Below are 20,724 nucleotides of genomic sequence, written 5' to 3'. Positions count from 1 at the left end.
ATGAGTTGAATACGCGCAGTCAAACCAAAAGTTGAATATCTCTCTACCTCGATACACACTTAAGTAGATATGATATGCACACTGGCATATGGACAAAGTGGCAAACAAACATTTTGGAGAAACAACTGACAGTCGGAATAAACATTAAATGCAAAGTGCCAAAGTGCCAAAGTGGGGGCGAAAGAAGGCAATTCACATGCGCACGCTTCACTGCTTAACAACAGCAACAGCAAGAACACCAGCAGCAACAATAGAAAGGCAACTAATACAACAATAATAAGATGTAAACAAACAAAAGCCTCACATACATTGCTCGTAAAATCATGAAAAGTAAATGAAGCGAAACATATGGAGGCCCAACTGGTGCCTGGCGGACCAGCAATCCATTTAGTATACACAGATATGCACGCACACTTGCAAATTAAGGTCACTCATGCAGAATCATACATGCATAGTAATATGGTCAAATGTACATACATGTACACAAATACATATATATATATATATATATATGCACATCAAGAAGCACCAAGTGGGAACTAAACATGTAATGAGAGAAAGTGCAGTGAGTGTGAGCGAGCGAGTCAATACGCCAAGTTGAATTCACTGGTACTTCACAGCTGCTGGTATTTATATAACAGCATATTCACTACAAACAAATGCCAACAGTCAAGTAGCCAATCAGAAACGTTTGCGCTTCCCCGCTGAACCAAATAGGCGTTTCCAAACACCCCTGCGCTCGATTTGTAGCCGCATAGTAAATGGGCGCAGTGCGCAAGTATGGCCCCGGCCGCATAACCAGCTACGACGGCAACAACAATAACAATATGACAAGGACTTGAAACAGGTTTGGCTATGCTACTGCCGCAGTAAGTTCATTGCAGCAATTCAGTTTAGCGCAGAAATCGTGTTCACGCGGGTGTCACAAACGTTCGCACGAGTCGACGGCAAAATCGTATTGAGCACAATAACAACGAAAAAAAATCGAAAAGTAAATACCTATTGTAATAGGTGGGGTGAGCAAGAAAAGTTCGTCATAAATGCATGCATACATAAGTACGTATTTATATGTATGCACACAGTATGTATAGAAAAAATAATAATACGTAACATGAAATTAATTAACTGCGCTGCAGTAAGTTCGGTACAGTGTTTAGTGGCAGCAGCAGTTGTTCAGAAGTAATTAAATTCATGCACGTCGCCAACTTAAACGTCAACCGACAGACACCAACGACATCAGTTCATTCGTGAGCGCATCAAATCAACCTACGCGAATTCTTTAACGTGCCAATTACAACAAAAATTATAAAAAAAAAGCTTAACTGAATAAAAAAAATAAATAATAATAATAATAAATTAATTATAAGATAAGTGCAAGTTTAATGAAGTATAGCCCAAAATAAATCTCAGCACTTTCCAATGTGTTGTAGCAGATCAGCACCAGCAATCACTGGGTACAGTTTTTGGAAATATTTCATATTTACATTTTTCATTGTGCATCAGTAACAAAAGTGTCTATAGTGAATATGTACGCGCTTAGTTGCGACCGTCGCCATTACCGTCATTTACTTTGATGCACATAAACACCAAAATTATTTGGCGTCACTTGAAATTTAAAAATTCATTAAAGACAATAAGTATTTGATCGATTCAAACTTATAGCTGCGTAGTGTACAGAGATTCTTTGCGAGCGTTTGCCGACGCGCGCATAGTATGGAAAGCAACGCATTTGGAAGCAGCCATTTGCCGTCACAAGCTTTAGTCGTTCTTTCGGAGGCTGCTTCCGGTTTGCATGAGGCTTTAAGGGGCCAACGGCCTTTTCCAACACGAGTAAGTTCAATTGTAGTAAAAAAAAACCGAAAAAACATAAGTGCATAAGTGAGTGAACATAAATTCTAAGGCTGAGAAACATTTGTTTGACGGCCAAAGGCATTGAATGGAATGAAATGATTCTGCGTAATTTCTCAACAACTTTATATTAAATATAAATAATTTCTCTATAGAGCCACTACGTCGGCGATACTACTTGATTTGTTCTCTAAAAATAGTTAATAATATATTATAAATAGTTGGTATCCTGCAAAAAGAGAGAAGATATCAGAACGCTCTTAGCGCTTTAAGTTCCTCTACGTTCTCTTACCATTTTATTCAATTTTTCTACCCAAGAATTCTATAAACAATTATGAAGCTTTGCTGTTATCACCTGTTTGGACTAGTTTGACGAGCCTACGGCGCCGTTGGCTAAAGTTGATCGAACTAAGTCGACAATGTTGAATATAAATAAATAATAAAAATATTTTCTTCAAATTGTTTATAACCTTGCAATACTGAAACTAAGAAATAAGTTGGTTTTTTTCTTTTCTTTTTAATTTATCAAAAATCGTGAGTTATTTAAAGTTTATAGTGGCGATCACATAAAGAACACACCGAAAGTTCCAAACGACAATTGCAGAACAAAAACAAAAATTATTATTATTATGAAAAGTAAAAATAAATAAAAATAAAAATAAAAAGCATAAGCTGATATTAGAAATAAAGGATGATCAGATTGGAGGTAATTCTCCAATAGTTTTTTTTTTTGACAGATCACGCGTGACTACAGTCAAACTAAATACATACTTTTTTTCTGTATTCATTGACTTTTCATCATGGAAAGACTTACGCTTCAACAACGTTTACAAATCGTACAACTGAATCACGAAAATCGACGCTCTGTGAAAAGTGTTCATCGCGCGCTCAGGCCAACTTATGGCGTACGAGTGCAAACTATCGGAAAATTGATTAGACCACGTACAGTCCGAAGTGAAGATAATATTGCGGCTGTAAATGAGAGGATTATCTTTGAAAAATAAATGTCATTAATGGTTCTATACAAAAATATTGAAGACTACCCAATCAATTTGAATTTTCGTTGCTTTATTTCAATTTAAAATCCGATATCTCTAAATAAAACACCCTTGTGAGCCTTTTAGCTTGACAGAGTTCTTGTGTGACTTCCCAACTGGCAATTATTTGAGTATTCTCCCAACTATTTGCCCTCCATTTAGCTTCTGCCCAGTTGATACCACAGTATGGTTCTGGACTGTGAAAATCTGCTTTCGATCCCGCCCTAGGAAATCCATCAGTAAAGTACAATCTTATTTGTTGCACTAAGTTCGTTAAGGAGCTGATAACTAAGCAAAGCTTTTGGCATCAAAGTTAATGTCGGTAAGACAATATACCTCGATATACCTTAAGCGCCACACTCTATGGCAACCAGAAGTCTGCTCATATTTTTTTCACAAACTGGACAGTTTTAAGCCCTAGCAGCGCTGCAGGCCCCCTAATTGGCGTGAAGCTGCTAATAAAAGTTATTTTGCTCACCTGAAACTTCTCAAAAATAAATTGCTATCGAGGTCGTGTAAGCTAGAGATCTAGAAGACGCTACTAAGACCAGTAGCAACATATGGCTGCGAAGCATGGGTACTGACATCTAAGATAAAGAACTACCTTCTCCGCTTTGAACGTAAAATCCTAAGAAGGATATTTGGACCAGTAACAGAAGCTGATGGGTCTTACAGAATCAGATACAACGATGAGATCGAACTGCTGATATCAAGTCAAAACATTATGCGTTTCCCTAAAGCTCAACTGTTGAGATGGTTTGGACACCTACCCACGATGGACGACTGCTCAGGATGGACGACCGCAGAAAAAGAGCTTCAACTCTCTTATTATGTGCAGTAAAAAGCGTATAAAACCGCCAATAAGATGAACAGAAGATGTTGATGCAGATTTACGCCTTATAAGTAAATGCTAGGAGAAGCGACACAGTTAGCCGAGTCGTATGGGGCGTGATTGCGAAGAAAGCACTGGCTCATGCCGAGCTGTAATTGCTGTGACGATGATGTTGATGAAGTTGGTTTGGGTTGTTAAGGCATTCGTACACTAGTTTCAATTCCTCGGAATTTAAAGCTAGTGCTTTAAATGCAGCTTGACTGCTTGAATTTCATCCTGAAAGACGCTACGCCATATTTCGTTTATTTCATTTATTTTAGGTCTAGAACATAATTATAGTTGCTACAGACTACTTAGAGCTAATATGAGCTTAAATTACAAATAAATATAAATACAGTGCACTCGCGGTAACTCGAATAGCCGCTAAGTCGAACGACGTGCTAACTCGAACACATTTTTTCCCCTATTGACTTCTTTGTAACTCGAACAATAAAAAAGCGCTATAACTCGAACAAAAAAACAAATTTATTTGTACACACATTCTTTTCAAACATGTACATTTTGTACATAGATACATATGTAATAGTATATGTATCTAAATTATATGTATACTAGTGTATTGTCCATATGAATATTTCGGCGTTAATATCCCGTTAGTTTTCTGGGAACAACATCTTGCATTGACCAAATTGCTTTAAATTTGTCATTTGTAGTGTATCAGTGCACGTGAGTAATGGATCGTAAAAGGTTGAAGTGTTTAACATTAAAAGAGAGGGCTGAAGTCCTTAACAAAATTAAACGTGGACGTAGTGTTACTTCTCTAGCGAAGGAATATGGGGTAGCCAAGTCCACCATAAGTCTAATAAAAAAGAAAGATAAGGCAATTTATGGCTTGCACTAACGCTACCGGCAACCATAAGCTTAAACTTCTCGTTATTGACAAAGCAAGAAATCCTCGTGTTTTCAAAAATTTTAACTGTCCGGTGGAGTACAAAAATTCCAAATCAGCCTGGATGACTTCGGCGATTTTCAAAGACTGGTTTCATAATTCGTTCGTGCCGCAGGTAAAATCCAGATTCATTAAAACAATTTTTTTAACCAAGTTAAATGACTTTAATATTTAGGTAAGAAAATATTTGAAAGATGGGGGACTACCTGAGAAGGCTCTTCTTCTAATTGATAATGCCCCATCACATCCCAACGAAATCGAATTAAAGTCCGAGGATGGCTTAATTTTAACTATGTTTATGCCGCCGAATGTGACACCATTGATCCAGCCAATGGACCAAAATGTAATTCGTATAACGAAACTATACTACAGAAATTTTCTACTGGCTTCCATTTTCAACAATAATTGCGATATAACCGAATCTATGAAAAAAATTAATTTAAGAGATTCAGTAACTTTATTAGATGCAGCTTGGAGTCGGTTAGAAAAGGAAACTGTATCCAAATGTTGGAAAAACATTTTGAGTTTTGATAACTTAGGCGACTCTGATGAAGATAATATTCCATTGAGCGTTTTAAAAAAACAATTGTTGGAAGAAAACCAGATAGTAACAGACTCTATTCTTAATAAGCTTAACAATTTAGCCCCACAGGTATTCTGACTGGAATATATGTTTTAAAACTTTGACTTCTTTATGAAAAACATAATTTACAGGTCGAATTTACGCTTCATGATGTTAACAAATGGAATGATGGTGCCGAATTTACCGACACAGAAGAAATAAACTAGTGATTCTGAGTCTGAGTTTAACAACACAACTGAGACATGTGAGCGGATATCATCTGAGGAGGCAGTTAGCTCTATCAATAAGGTAATTCAGTGGGCCACAACTGAACAAGTAAGCCCCGCAAAGGTTAACACTCTTCAATTGCTGCGTGAAAAAGCCATATTCAACATTGCTGCAGGCAAGGAAAGACAAACACACATTACAGCTTTCTTTTCGGCCTAACTTTTCTGTTAAAGCTGAATTTTTTGTGTAACTGACACAAAGACTGCCAAATATTTGATGAAAAATATTGAAACGAATTAATTATTTTAAACATATTCATGTTCATATCCATATGTAAATAAATAAATAAATTTAATTGAAAAAAATCGATATCGAAGACTGTTTTTTTAACATAGCACACTCAATTGATAAGTCGAACAAATTCGATAAATCGAACAGCGCCTGTTTTAATTAGTTCGAGTTATCGCGAGTGCACTGTACAAGAGTTTAGAAATTCATAAAATTCATTATTTGACACCGAAAAGTCAAGCGGAATGAAACTCGAGATCGCGTTGAATTCTCTTAAAGCGCGGGCAAAAGGAGCATTACGCGCAAAAATCGTGTTAAGAAATTTAAGATGAAGTTTGGAGTGTTGGATCTAGTGTTGCGTAGAGATCTAGTTAACATATATGAAAGTGAATGATCCATAAAAGTGATAAACAATCAATTTCTCCTTTAATTACACTAAAAACAAAAGACAGTGAGCGTATGGACCATCTACTCTCTAGAGACCTTAAGTTAAGTAAAAAACAAACAGAAATTATAGGAAGGGATAGAATTTGAGAATTTTAACCACCTGAGAGCATATTTAAGGGGTCCCGGTGGCTTATAAAGGGTAGGCCATGTAAAATTTGCTTTTTGAATCGGCTATAAAAAAAAAAACTAATCAATATTTTTTCAAACTTTTTCTTTTATTTTGAAGATTGAATATTGTCATTTATGAATGAAAAATAATATCGTTCAAATGACTGCCGCGACTGGCTTTACAGTAGTCCATTCGATCAACCCAATTTTTAAGCACATTTTCGATTGTTTGGGCTCCAATTTCATGAATGGCAACTTCGATTTCGTGTTTTAAAGCATCAATCGTCTCTGGATGGTTCGCATAGCATTTGTCCTTAACGGCTCCTCACAAAAAATAGTCCAACGGGCTTAAATCACAGCTCCGAGGCGGCCAATTGATATCGGAATCTCGGCTGATTATTCGTTTTTCAAAAACGGTAGCCAAAAGTTCGAGTGTAACTTTGGCAGTGTGATAAGTTACACCGTCCTGTTGAAACCAAATGTCGTCCATGTCATCCTCTTCAATTTTTGGAAGCAACTCGTTGAGCATGTCACGGTAACGCTCGCCATTTACTGTAACCGCGGCTCCTCGCTCATTTTCGAAAAAAATGGCCCCACACAGTGACTCGTTGTGGACGGATTTGCTTCTCTACAGTATCGTGTGGATTTTTTGAGCCCCAAATCCGACAATTTTGCTTATTGACGTAGCCACCGATGTGAAAATGAGCTTCATCAGAAAAGAAGAAGAAGACTCACCACTTTGGAAATAGGTTTTCAATATTTCCCAATTTTGTTCAAGCGTATAGCGTCCCATTTCGTAAATGTCAAACCTTTAAGTAAATTATGAACACATTTGACATGTCATTTGTGTTACCATTCTCAAAAAAATAGGTGGTTCAAAAAGCAAAGCCCCACCCTGGGGGTATTTTCAGGAACTTTTTTCCAATAAAAACGATATTTACATTTTTTAGGCTTTTTACTTAACTTTTTTTACATACAGAAACTAAAACAAAAAACCATAACTCATAAATTAAATTATATTTCATAAATTATGTCCCGTACTAGAATAAAAAAAAAAATTCCAAAATGGCGCGGTTTTGAATTTGGCACTCTAAAAATCGGTTTTTTTCAGTTTTTTAATAAAAAATACGAAAAATTGAAATAATAATATGATTCTAGTACGGGCAATAGCCACTAATGTTGTGAACAGCATATTAAAATTTCAGACTATTCAGTTTAATAGTTTTTTTTACAACACCCCGCCGAAAAAAGTCCATTGATGCCCCCGCGTGACGACTCTAGCTCTACCTGCTAAAACGGCTATATAATCGAAAATACTGGAAATATCCTTCCAAAAATTTTACAGTATATTCTTAAAAGCCTATACTTTCGAAATCTCAAAAAAAATCGATTTTTGAAAAATATAGACCACCGGGACCCCTTAAGCAGCACCTTCTGTACCGTTCAATTTTCTCAACTGCAAATTGGTGGCAAGGTCTGCAGATAAATGTTACATATTCTCATTTAGAGCGAACAAGGGAAGTAAAAAGTAATTTGAAGGTGTAAAGGTCCGAGAACTTCGAGCTATTACGCCATATAAAACCTAAGATTGAGTATGAAGTGAATACAACAAAGGCAATGTAACTTTTTAATGAAAAATGGGAGTCAAAGATCACATCTTTGAATTCATGAACAGATTAAATAAAAATATTGTAAGTACTTGGCTCCTTGGCACCACAAGGCCTACTCAGATTTCTTCGGATGTCGAGTAGATTTAAAGAAAATTAATAAGGGAATCCGAGTGCAGAACAATGGACTTAATTGTGTCTGAGTGCTGTACTTGCTAGTCTGTCCCTACAAAAAAACTATAAAATGGCTGAAAAACATTTTGAATTTTGTCGAAAGTAACATGGAAATATTTCTTTATATTTAGAGAGATGCTGGAGTTACTGCACCAGCGAACGAGCGCATTAATTTCCGATTGCAACATAGAGCATTCTCAGTTTTTCTAATCGCAAAGAATAATTTCAAATCATCAGCAAATCAAAGAAAATTGCCAAAAACGAAACATATACTTCCATTATTAATAAATAGAACAAAGAGTGTAGGTCCTAAAATACTGTCTTGTGGCACCGCTGAAGATGCAATGAAATGTCCCGCACATTTACCCGCAATCGTTACCAGCCGACGTCTATCGAATAAATAAGATTTCAGCCATTGAAGGGAAACAAAATGAAAACCAAGTGTGGCTAATTTACGTAATAGAATTGTATAAGAAGCTTTAGCAAATGCTTTAGAAAAGTTCACACACATTAGTTTTAAATAAGTTTTTACTAAAGCCCAAATTTCGAACTTCTAAAGTCAATAACTGGCTTTTGGAAGCTAGCTTCGAAAAACGGAGAAATTATTTTTTTTTATGACATTGAGCCTCTTAAAAACATTGGGTTGGTCGAAGACCCAAAAAAAATTTTGATTTTGCCTTATAGTCTAATCGATGCACTGTTCACCAATTTTTGTAGATTTTTTTTTTTTTTGTCATACATAGGCGATCATTTTTAAGGTATACCTCAGAGTAGAAAGAATAACTCTTTATCATGGGTGCTACTCATTCAAATACATCAGCAAAGTTCAGAAGCTTAAAATAATTCAGTTTTCAAAGTAACAAAAAACATTTGACATTTGTATGCGATAAAAATTGTTGTAAATTACATAAATGAAGTAATAATTTCTATTTACTCAACTTTGCTACTGACTCTGCGATTAGTAAAAAATTAGCTTTTACAATTAAACAGATGCAACTAACAATGAAAAGCCGTCAACCAGTCATTCTCTCACAATCAACAAACAGTTAAGATGAACGTAAATTAAATTCCATTTAACGACAGCTGCAATTCGTGAAAATTGATCACTGATCGATCATTCGAACATTCAACCGAACATTAATGCGATGCATCGAACATTTAACTGATCGATTGATCGGCCGTTAATGGGAAGCACGACTATTTTCGCATACGAACTACACTCACTTGTCTCAGCAATTTCCAAATGAAAACAAACAGTCATACCAATTATGGCGAAATGTGTTAGCAAACTGGTTGGTAGAGTAAAAAAATTGCACACCCGTCAATAACTGATAAATTACTGTTAATTAAGATAATTATCTACCAGCGCTGACACAAAATGGTAGAGAGCGAGAGAGAGCTAATGAAAGTGCGGTAGGGCGTAGAAATTTCGTTTACAGTTAAAAGTAAGACAGCCTCCCCTAAATGGAAAAAACAAACTGACTTTACTTCTTTTTTACTAATTTATGATTACTTTGCTTTGAAAATTGTGAATACTGATTAGTATCGACGTGAAAAGAATGCTATCAACTGCACTGATCTGTCAACGCGCGATTAACTTGAGTATGTACTGAGCCTGTTTAACAATTTCAAGAATTATAAGATTCCTCTATACAGCCGACATATCTGAGAAGATCTTTGCGCTACCGGACATATTGTTCGCATGTTTAACATAACTTTACGCGGTTGGAGGCGAATAAAACTGCTGTAATAGCACTCTACGTTTTCTCAGTGATCTGACAGCCGTGTCACGAACATCAGCAGTCAACGAAACTTGATCAAAGCGAATATTTTTCATCATTTGTAGCATCAGCGTCAAAATCATCGCTCATGTTTACAATGACAGACCAAACAACCGACAAACAAACTTCGTAACAAAAAGACAAACAAGCGCATACATTGAGTTTCAAGTGAGCAGCAGGCAAGCACCTATCTGTACACACATTCACACATACTCGCACATAACGCAACCTCTTAGCATAACCAGTGATCGAACAGGGCAAACAGAAGCAACCAACCATCAAGAGACGGCGGGTAGGGGGCAACGGACAGCAAGCAGCAAGTAGTAGTAAGCAGCAATGCATTGTAGCAATCATAAATCGTCAGACAAATCTGCACACAATGGGTCACAACACAACACAAAACGGAGCGATGTGGAGCAGCAGTAGCGTCAATAGTGGCGACAACAAAACTTACTGCCTTCGGAGGCGCAGTGACAACCGGCGTTTCTAAGTTCTACCAAAGTGGCAACAGCTCCGCGGTATTCGTAAACTATTGCCGGCACTTTTACTCTTTTTTTGGTTTTTTTTTTCATTTTTATTTTTTTTTATTTATTTTTTTCGACTTGCAAAAGTAGTGCATTGTTCCAATATTCTGCAGTTTCCGTCGAAATTGTATGCTGAGGCGTTTTGATACATTCAAAATCGAAGCGCGCATCCGAAAGCTCATTGAACGGGTGTGGTGATTTATTGAGGCAAATAAACTACTGTACTCGCGGAGTCCCATGCGATGCGCGCGCTACTCAACTCAATTCGACATTTTATGATCGTTTCAACTGAATTTATAAAAGTGGTTGCCAATAAAAAAAGAAACTGTGTTATAAGTATTTATCTACATATGAACCGCAAAATTTAGAAAATAATAAAAAAACTTTAGAAATTAAATAAATGCAAGTTTTATTAAAAATGCTGTAAATGTAGTGCTCAATTGCTTATTAAGTATCTTTTAAGGAGCAATTTACACTTACAAAGGAGAAAATTGATTTACTTATAATTCATCGAACTCACACCCTGTGCCAAAATAGTGGCACATCAACATTTTGACGGTGAAAATCATATAGGCATTGTAAAATTTTGTGCAAAAATTATAAAAATTCGAAGAGTCCAATAACCATGCTGAATCATATTGGCATCTGCGAGCCGTAAAATCCCAGCTAATGAAGCCACTGAATCATTCAAATACACTCAGATCATACAATCCCGTAATCTGGGTATAATGAGTGACCCTAGCGCCGGTTTGCACGAGAAGGAAACGGCTGGCATGCTTTGTTACTTTCGGTGAATATCGCATAAGCGGTGATCGCCCCAATCAAGAAGAAGAAGACTAACCCTAGAGCGTAGTTTCTATGCGTCGCACATAGCAGGAGATGGCAAAAGCACTATTCATTACATATCCACACTCACTTTTTTTTGTGTTAAAGTGTTTGAAGTTGATTACAGTTTTTTATTTATTTATTTATTGGAAATATTACATTACGAAGGGCACTAGGAGCTAAGACTGTCAGCCTATTATTGTGATTACAGTTTTATTTTCAATATTTTCAATGAATTATGACTCGATTTTACTGCGTCGGAGCATAAAAACAAAAACAGCACTTGGACTAAACACTAACAACTCTTCTTTCTTTCGTCTGTCTGGTAGTTTTAGCGCTCATATTTGATATTCTTGATAGCGTGGCAGCTAAACAAAAATGTACCGCCGATGAGTTCTCTAAAAGATTATCGATAGTTGTTATGTCTCCGTCATAAATTCACTCTGGCGTCAAATAACTTCACTCTGAGTCTGACTTCAGATTTTATGGCGCTCAATGTGGGCAATTGAGAAACTGATGATTAGAGTATACGAGGTGTAAGTAAGGTATATTTTCAAATTTCGAGGCTAAACCTGTTTTGGAATGCTGGGCGATTTTCTGCTATCGTAAAAAGTATATCATAAAATCGCGAAAAAAATTCTTTTGCTGTTTTTTGTTTATTCAATTCAGTTATGATGTTAACAATGGAAGTAAACAAAGAGAAATTTCGGTGCATTTTACAGTTTTTCTTTGATGAAGGCGAAAATGCAACCTAGGCAGCTGAACTTGTGGATGGTGTTTATCGTGCCGATACTGTAACAGTTACTGCACGTGCAATTTTGGTTTCGCCGATTCCGTTCAGACAGTTTTGATGTTAAAGGAAATATCGATAATGTCGAAAATGTCTAAATATGTAAAAATGTAAATAATTGAAGTTGACGAGCATTTTAGTAGCCGTAGCCTCGCGCAAGAGCTAAATATCCATATGTCCGAAAATAGTCCGAAAAAGTAGAAAAAAACAAGAGAAATAGTTGTTTTTTGTTTTTTAATTTGGAATTTTCTTTTCAACTTTTCAAGCTCACTACAAAAAACAGTTTACGTTGTTTTATAATATTTTCAATACAGCATAGAGGGTAGCATTAAATAAAAACTATATATAGACATTTTTTTTTATATATTTTTTTATATATGTTTTTATATAATATATACTAATATATATTTTTATTTTATTAAATTTTTTTATACAATATATTTTTTTTTATATATTTTTTATATATTTTTTATATGTGTTTTTATATATAATTTTTTTTTTTATTGAAATTTTTTTTAAATCTTTTATAAAATCTGTTTATATATATATATATTTTTTTTTTTGTACGTTCCAAGTATATTTGCCAGGTATGCACTTTCATTCAAACAAACATTTCAGTTGCTAAACATTAAGCATTTTTCTCAACATAGTAAGACATGAATATGTATGTGTGCATTTTAGCTAGTATAAATTGATTTATTCATTTGTAAGTCGAAATAATAAAAATTAATAATAGCCAAAGTGTAACGAATACACTCACCCGCAAACTCCAACCGCAATTCATACAAGCGAAGCGGTGGGCATTTGGTTGTTCCTAACTGTGCAACATATTAAAAATGTCAAATGACTTAATGGTGACGCGAGCATAATGTCGTCATCAATTCTCATATATGTATGAATGTGACTTACAAGCGAACCGAACAATAAAACAGCGCGCATAGGCACTAAGGCAAAAACAACAAAAATTGCTGAGAAGCATGAAATTTCCATCCCTTTAGGCTACATGGATACATTGATGCAATGTGGCCATATTTTATTTTTTCATGCAGTGGAAGTGGTAGAGAGTATAACAACTTTCACTTTACCTCTGCATGGCCACACTACTACCCCATCCATATGCGGCACTTTCACGCACTTGCCACATTAAATGGAAAGCTGAAAATACATATGCGTGATTTACCTTTCAAATTCGCAGCCTTGCAACAAAATATGACATTTTTGGCGACGCCACAGCATGTGGTATACGCCAAAAATTATGATGCCTGTTGTGCTTTTCGCTATGCAACGCTCACCACTCTCCCCCTCCACACGCACGAAATATTCCAATAGCTTTTATTTTAATTTAATAACGTAACTACAACCAGTAGCCAAGAAAAATAATAAGAAATAGTTAACTGAATTCCTCTCTTCACACATGCACGTATACAGTATATGCTTTGAGTATGTGTGTACGTGTGTATGCTTTGTGTATGATAAAATGGTCGCAAGGCGAAATACGTTCATGAGCATTACACCTTTTGGTTGCGTACTTTGCAGCTACTTCATATGTGTGTGTGCTTGGTTGCATATGCAAGTTCCTGCCAGTCCCATTCCAGTAGCGTTTTACCGCATTCCATGGCACTGGCTCAAATTAATGCAATAATTCATTGTAATAACTTAACTCAACCAACTGACTAACTGGCTAATACTGGACTAGTGTGTGGCAAGTGGAGTGAACTCGTCTAGTTTATAGGGCTTTTTGTGCTCTTTGGTGTGTCCGGTTGCTATGCCACCATTTGCTGTATTGCTTATGCCGCGCACAATTCATTAATGTTTATTATTTTTATTCTTATTGTTGCTGTAAGTTTCGGTGCGTATTTCTACTGCTGTTGTATTATTATTATTTTTTTGAGATGTATTATTATTCTTTTTTGTTTTTTTGACTAAGTTGAGTTGCCTTCTCCCACGAGTATTATTTTATTCAATGGTCTATTTTCTAAAAATTGTAAATTTTAATTCTTTACGCAGGAAACAGTGATGTTGAAAATGAAATTTAAAAAAGGCAAGCCAAGAAGCACCGAGAGAATGGTAACTCCTAAAACACTCCAGACTCTTGCCAAATCTGAAAATATCCTGCAGTTTAAAAGAACGAATATTACTTATTCTCATGACATCGGAACCCAAAATGCGTGGCCTCACTTTAGCAAAGGCTGGACACGCACAGAGAAAATGCTAAGTGCTATCCGCCTCATCTAAGCAAGACAGGCAAATCAGGTCCTCAGTGATTCCAATGATAATTTTAAATATTTTTTTATAAATATATAGTTTATACTACATCAAAAACATATATATAAAGCAAAGTTTCGAGGTTAGTATAAAACTTGTAAACATTCGACAAATTTTCGTCAAAACTCAAAAGTTTTTACACAGAATATTTAGAAATATATCGGGTATGCAGTTTTACAGATCATTGATCATTTTGTTCCAATAAAATGAAAGTTTTAAGTAGATCAATAATCGAACTGATTTTTGAGAATTTTTTCGGACGCGGTCTTATGCATTCTCCCCATTCAACGCCTACTTCACACTGGCAGTATATACAAGTGAAGTCCAAAATAAACAATACTGAGCTAAAATAGAAACGACAGAAACTTTGTTCTGATAACTTCGAGTTTATTTATTCAAAATAGTCCCCTCTGGCCTCGATACACTATTTTGCGTGATATGAAAGTTTTCGAAAGAATGTTTCAGGTAAATGACTTGAATGTCCTTCAGGATGTCGGTACAAGCCCTTTGAATGGCCTCTACGCACGCAAAACGTTTTTCTTTCATGGCCAAATGCAATTTGACGAATAGGTAGAAGTCACAGGGAGCCATATCAGGCGAATATGGTGAGTGATTGATGGTTAAAATGCGATTTCTAGTCAAAAATCAGTCAGAAGAGTGGATCGAAGAGATGGTGCATTGTCATGCATTGTCAGCGACAGCTTCCTCCATCGCGGTATTCAGGGCGAATTCGACGAATGCGATGCAACAAACACTTCAAAGCGCCAAGATAGAAAATTGCATTCACAGTTTGGCCCGTTGGGACGAACTCCTTGTAGACAATTCCCTTGGAATCATAAAACCAAATGAGCATCGACTTGATTTTTGACTTCTCCAAACGCGATATTTTGGGTGTGGCTCATCTGGGGCCTTCCATTCGGCACTTTGATGCTTAGTTTCAGGTTCATGTTGGAAACGCCGCGTTTCATCACCAATTACAATGTTGTAAAGGAAGTTCTCATCTTTTCTTGCCTCTTTAATGAGGTCTTTCAAATGTTGAATTCTGAGAGATATTCAACTCCGATTCCATGAATTTCAATGATGAATCCGGTTCATTTTTGATAAATTTACGAACAATTTCGGCGGAGTTTTCGGTGATTACTGATTTTGGGCGGCCCGTATGTTCATTGTCATTTATATCCTCACAACCATCTCTGGAACGTATAAACCACTCTTGAACTCTGGCGCGAGATAGACAATCATCGCCATACACTTTTTGCATCAATTCAAATGTTTCGGTAAACGTTTTACCGATTAAAAAAAAGGTAATTTGTTCTAAACTCATTTTTGTACTCATTGCAATAACTTCGCTTCCACTGAACCGAATGTCACCAAGTTTTCACTGGAAATCAGCTAGGGATGTGACTTCCAAGGCATTAACTCATTGGAAAGATGGCGCCATCAAAAACATTTTTATGGCATCAGTCTTGTTTATTTTGGACTTCACCTTGTACATATGAATGTTACTTATTACGACTGAAAAATATATTTAAAAAAGCGCGAAATTATTTAAATTTAGCTTTTAGAGTTTCCTATCTGCTTTTGCCTGTTTTAATTCGATAAGTGGATTAATAGAAAAAAGTTCATCCAATCATAGGAAAATTACTATGATTAATCGCTTTTGAACTTGTTTTTTATAATTTTACATTTGTTTGCCATTGTTGAACATTATTCTTGAATTAAAAAGCCTCCAATATTTTGCAAAAATTTTCTAATTGTAATTTATATACAAATGTAAAGGGTGGTTAAATTTTAAGGGCCGATATTGAATGTGATCAACACCTAAACGTCAAGTTTTTTTCTGTATTTCCTTTGACATTTTTCAATTTCAGATACACAATCGAGCAACGCGCTAAAGTTATTCAGGCTAATTATGAAAACGGGCGTTCAAATCAAAATGCATATCGCGCACTTCGTCTTCATCTTCAGTGATGAGGCACATTTTCTCCTCAGTGGATTAGTCAATAAGCAGAATTGCCGCATTTGGGCAAAGTGTAATCCAAGAGTGATTGCCGAAAAACCAATGCATTGGACCATATTTTTTCCAAAATGAGGCCGGTCAGGCAATTACTGTGAATAGTGTTCGCTATCGTGCGATGATAACGAACTTTTTATGGCCCGCATTGGAAGATATGTATGTGGACGATATGTGGTTGCAACAGGACGGTGCCACTTGTCACACAGCTAACGAAACAATGCCTCTTTTGCGCGAAAAATTTTATGGCCGAATAATCTCACGTCGCGGCGATGTCAATTGACCGCCAAGATCATGTGATTTGACACCGTTGGACTTCTTTCTTTGGTGTTATTTGAAAGAAAGGGTGTACGTCGATAAGCCAGCAACAATTCAAAAGCTAAAGGATGAGATAATTCGGCATATTAACAGCGTAGAACCTCAATTATGCCTCAGCGTCATCCAAAATTTGGGCCATCGGTTGGAGGTGTGCCGCCGAGGCCGCGGGGACCATTTGGCCAATATTTTGTTCCATACGTAATTAAGCCATACCAATATTATCATAATAAAGAGAAATGACAATAATTTCCTAAAAAAATTGTATTTTATTCAAAATCAACACCGGCCCTTGAAACTTAACCACCCTTTGTGTAAAAAAAAATTATAAAAACATTACTAATTTTTCTTTCAACTACATACATTCGTTTACAAGCATACATACATACATGTGTATAAAACATTTCCGCAAAAGCTTGTCTCTAAAATTGGCCACACAATACTCGTATCATTAACAACTGAATGACCTAAGCAATAAAACTTCTCTTGACCACATAATTGCGCCCATAATTTACAGCGAAACAATGCTTAGACAGTGTGACGAGTACCAATTATCCTCTAATAAAATCATTTGTTAAATGCACGCGTGACTCTATGCCGCAGAAAACAATTGTAGTGAGCAGGTTAAGCTGCACTTTTTGAGGCATGCTAATATACAAATATTCATGCACATATCACACACATACAGACATACGTATGTTGAGAGAAAAACATGAAAATGATTATTAGTTCCCAGGGAATATCATTTTTAAAAATGTAGAGTATACAAGTATACCTAAGTGCGTAGCATTATATACCCGTCAACACATGTGTGAGAATACATATAATTAATATAAAAAATTAAAAATATAAAAAAAATTTTAAATAGTAAAAATAATACTTTCTTCAATTTTGGTTTGAATTATCAAGCTTGGCTAACATTTTGACCTATTAATAGGACTATGAATAAGTTCCTTGCGGTTTTACAACAGATGGCGTAACTTGATTATTATTCCATCGATCCACATTTCCAAACATTCATTGGAGAGCTACTGTCGTAAGGCACAAACGTCAGTATAAGTTTTTTATTTGAAGCGTAAACAACAATATTTTTACCACACTTGAAAATGTCGAATTTCGTGCCAAATAATGTGTTTTTGCGGGGAATTCTTCTTCATTATTTTAATATGAAGAAAAAAGCAGCCGAAAGTCATCGTATCTTGGTGGAAGTTTATGGTGAGCATGCTCTAGCTGAGCGAACGTGCCAGAAGTGGTTTGCACGCTTTAAAAGTGGTGATTTTGGCTTGGAAGACGAAGAACGCGAGGGTGCGCCGCCAAAGTTCATGGATACCGAATTGGAGGAATTGCTCGATCAAGATCCGGCTCAAACGCAAGAAGAGGTTGCAAAAACTTTGGGAGTTGATCAATCAACCATTTCCAAACGTTTAAAAGCCATGGGAATGATCCGAAAGGTAGGCCATTGGGTGCCGTATGAATTGAAGCCAAGAGACGTTGAACGCCGTTTTATGGCATGCGAACAACTGCTTCAACGGCACAAAAGAAAGGGTTTTTTGCATCGAATTGTGACTGGCGATGAAAAGTGGGTCCATTACGACAATCCAAAACGTCGGGCAACGTATGGATACCCTGGCCATGCTTCAACATCGACGTCGGCGCAGAATATTCATGGCCTGAAGGTTATGCTGTGTATCTGGTGGGACCAGCTGGGTGTTGTGTATTATGAGCTACTGAAACCGAATGAAACGATTACGGGGGATGTCTACCGACGATAATTGATGCGTTTGAGCCGAGCACTGCGAGAAAAACGGCCGCAATACGCCGATAGACACGACAAAGTTATTTTGCAACATGACAATGCTCGGCCACATGTTGCACAAGTGGTCAAAACATACTTAGAAACGCTCAAATGGGATGTCCTACCCCACCCGCCGTATAGTCCAGACCTTGCGCCATCCGATTACTATCTCTTCCGATCGATGCAACATGGCCTGGCTGACCAGCACTTCCGTAATTACGATGAAGTAAAAAAATGGATCGATTCGTGGATTGCGGCAAAACCGACCGAATTTTTCACAAAGGGAATCCGTGAATTGCCAGAAAGATGGGAAAAAGTAGTAGCAAGCGATGGACAATACTTTGAATATTAAATTTGTAACCATTTTACGTCAATAAAGTTTCAAATTTCGAAAAAAAACCGCACGAACTTAACCATAGTCCTATTACTTATTACATATTATTATTATTTCTCTAACCCACAAGTGAGTTTGGCAGGCTGAGAGAGACTGCAGATGGGCAAAACTGATGTTACCTGTCATATCCGAAGCACATGGAAAAGGTAGGCATCTCAGACAGTGTACTCTGCTCAGCTTGTGGAGAGGAGGATGAGGCGGTGGACCATTTTCTGTGCGTATGCGCGGCCTTCACTCGACTCAGGCTTGAGGTATTTGGCACTGATGTGTTAAGAAGCGACCACCTTGGCTCCTTGGCACCAAAAGATCTACTCCAATTTTTACGGCGATGGAATTGATTAGAGAAAATTAAAAAGAGAACCCGAGTGCAGTACAATAGACTTAATTGTGTCTGAGAGCTAAGTTCTAAGTAAAATACGCCCACAATTATGAATAAACAATAACCACCAATATTAATCTTCCAATTTTGTTTTAAAATAAATGAATAATTAGTGCGTACACTTTTGTTAGGTGTTTGGCCGAGGTCCTCCACCTTACAGAATATTATTAGGTGCGCAACTAAGTTCCCAGCAGTGAGTGCTAGTCGATTCTAATATAACCTAAACGTCATAAACCAAGCTTAGACATATGGTAAACAAACTGCTTCTACACATTAGTGATTTTGTTTTTTTGTTTTTTGTATCATATAATTTTGGTTTTGAGAAAATGACTGATTTTGTGCCAAATAATTGTCATTTGCGGGAAGTGTTGATTTTCCTCTTTCATTCAGAAAAAACGGCGGCTGAAGCGCCGAGCTACAAATAGTTTATGGATATGCTGCTTTAAGTGAAACAACGTGCCGAGATTGGTTCCGTCGCTTCAAAGACGGTGATTTTAATGTTGACGACCGTCCACGTGAAGGAAGACCAAAACCCTTCGAAGACGCTGAATTGGAGGCATTGCTCAATGATCCGTGTCAAACGCAAGAAGAGCTTGCTTCAGTATTAGGAGGTAACCGCCAATCCATTTCCAAGCGATTGAATGATTGGGAATGATTCAGAAACAGAGGACTTGGGTTCCTTATGAGTTAAAACCAAGGGATGTTGAACGTCGTTTTTTCGCCTTGAACAACTGCTCCAGCGTCAAAAAAGTAAGAGTTTTTTTCATCGCAGCTTGGTGGGTGATGAAAAATGGATTCATTACAGCAATCCAAAGAAAAGAAAGTCATGGGGACTGCCCAGTCATGCTTTTACGTCGTCGACTCGGCCGAATATTCACGCTGCGAAGGTTATGCTATGTATTTGGTGGAACTAAGTTGATGTTATTTATTATGAACTGTTAAAACCAAGCGAAACCATCACAGGGGATCGGTATCGACTTCAATTGATGCGTTTGAGCGGAGCACTGCGCGAGAAGCGGCCGCAATACGTGGAGAGGCATGAAAAAGTGATTCTACGGCATGACAACGCTCGGCATCACGTTGCCAAACCCGTTAAAACCCACCTGGAAACACTGAAATGGGAAATCCTACCCCATCCGCCATATTCTTCAAATATTGCGCAGTCCGATTATCACCTGTTCCGATCGATGGCACATGGCATTGTAAAATTGTATTTTCATCAAAAAAAAACAAAAACTTAGTTGCGCACCTAATAACAATGGCTTTACAGTTTTCCATCGGGCGTAGCTCGGCTCTGAACTAAGTAAAAGTCTAATTAGACTAATTAGTCTTATTTTGTTGTTATTCTTGTACTAGAAATTAATAGCATTAAATAGTATAAAAAAGGTGATTCAGTTGAAATAATAGTCTTTAAAAATTCATTCAAAGACATTAGAGGGTTAAGCAATTTTTATGTACAAAAACAGCATCTCTTACTCAGAAATTGAGGGAAACTGCTGCGCTGATGAGCTGGCTGTACAGGGTACGTTGCAGAGGATTGCATGGCAAAATGAGAGGATTTT

At 36.8% G+C, this 20,724-nt stretch overlaps 1 protein-coding gene across 1 annotated transcript in view; it reads left to right on the top strand.

Annotated features, from left to right (window-relative positions):
- Positions 1-1,713: 1,713 nt before the first annotated feature.
- The window catches only part of LOC129242804 (protein Teyrha-meyrha), a 58,556-nt gene continuing 39,545 nt past the window's right edge, over positions 1,714-20,724 (top strand). Inside the window, exon 1 of the mRNA XM_054879654.1 lies at positions 1,714-1,830. Within this exon, the coding sequence (XP_054735629.1) occupies positions 1,714-1,830 (117 nt within the window). The remainder of the gene's footprint in view (positions 1,831-20,724) is intronic.

This window comes from Anastrepha obliqua, chromosome 3, assembly GCF_027943255.1.
Source record: "Anastrepha obliqua isolate idAnaObli1 chromosome 3, idAnaObli1_1.0, whole genome shotgun sequence".
Classification (NCBI taxonomy): domain Eukaryota; kingdom Metazoa; phylum Arthropoda; class Insecta; order Diptera; family Tephritidae; genus Anastrepha; species Anastrepha obliqua.
This window is presented reverse-complemented; position numbering and strand designations above follow the sequence as displayed.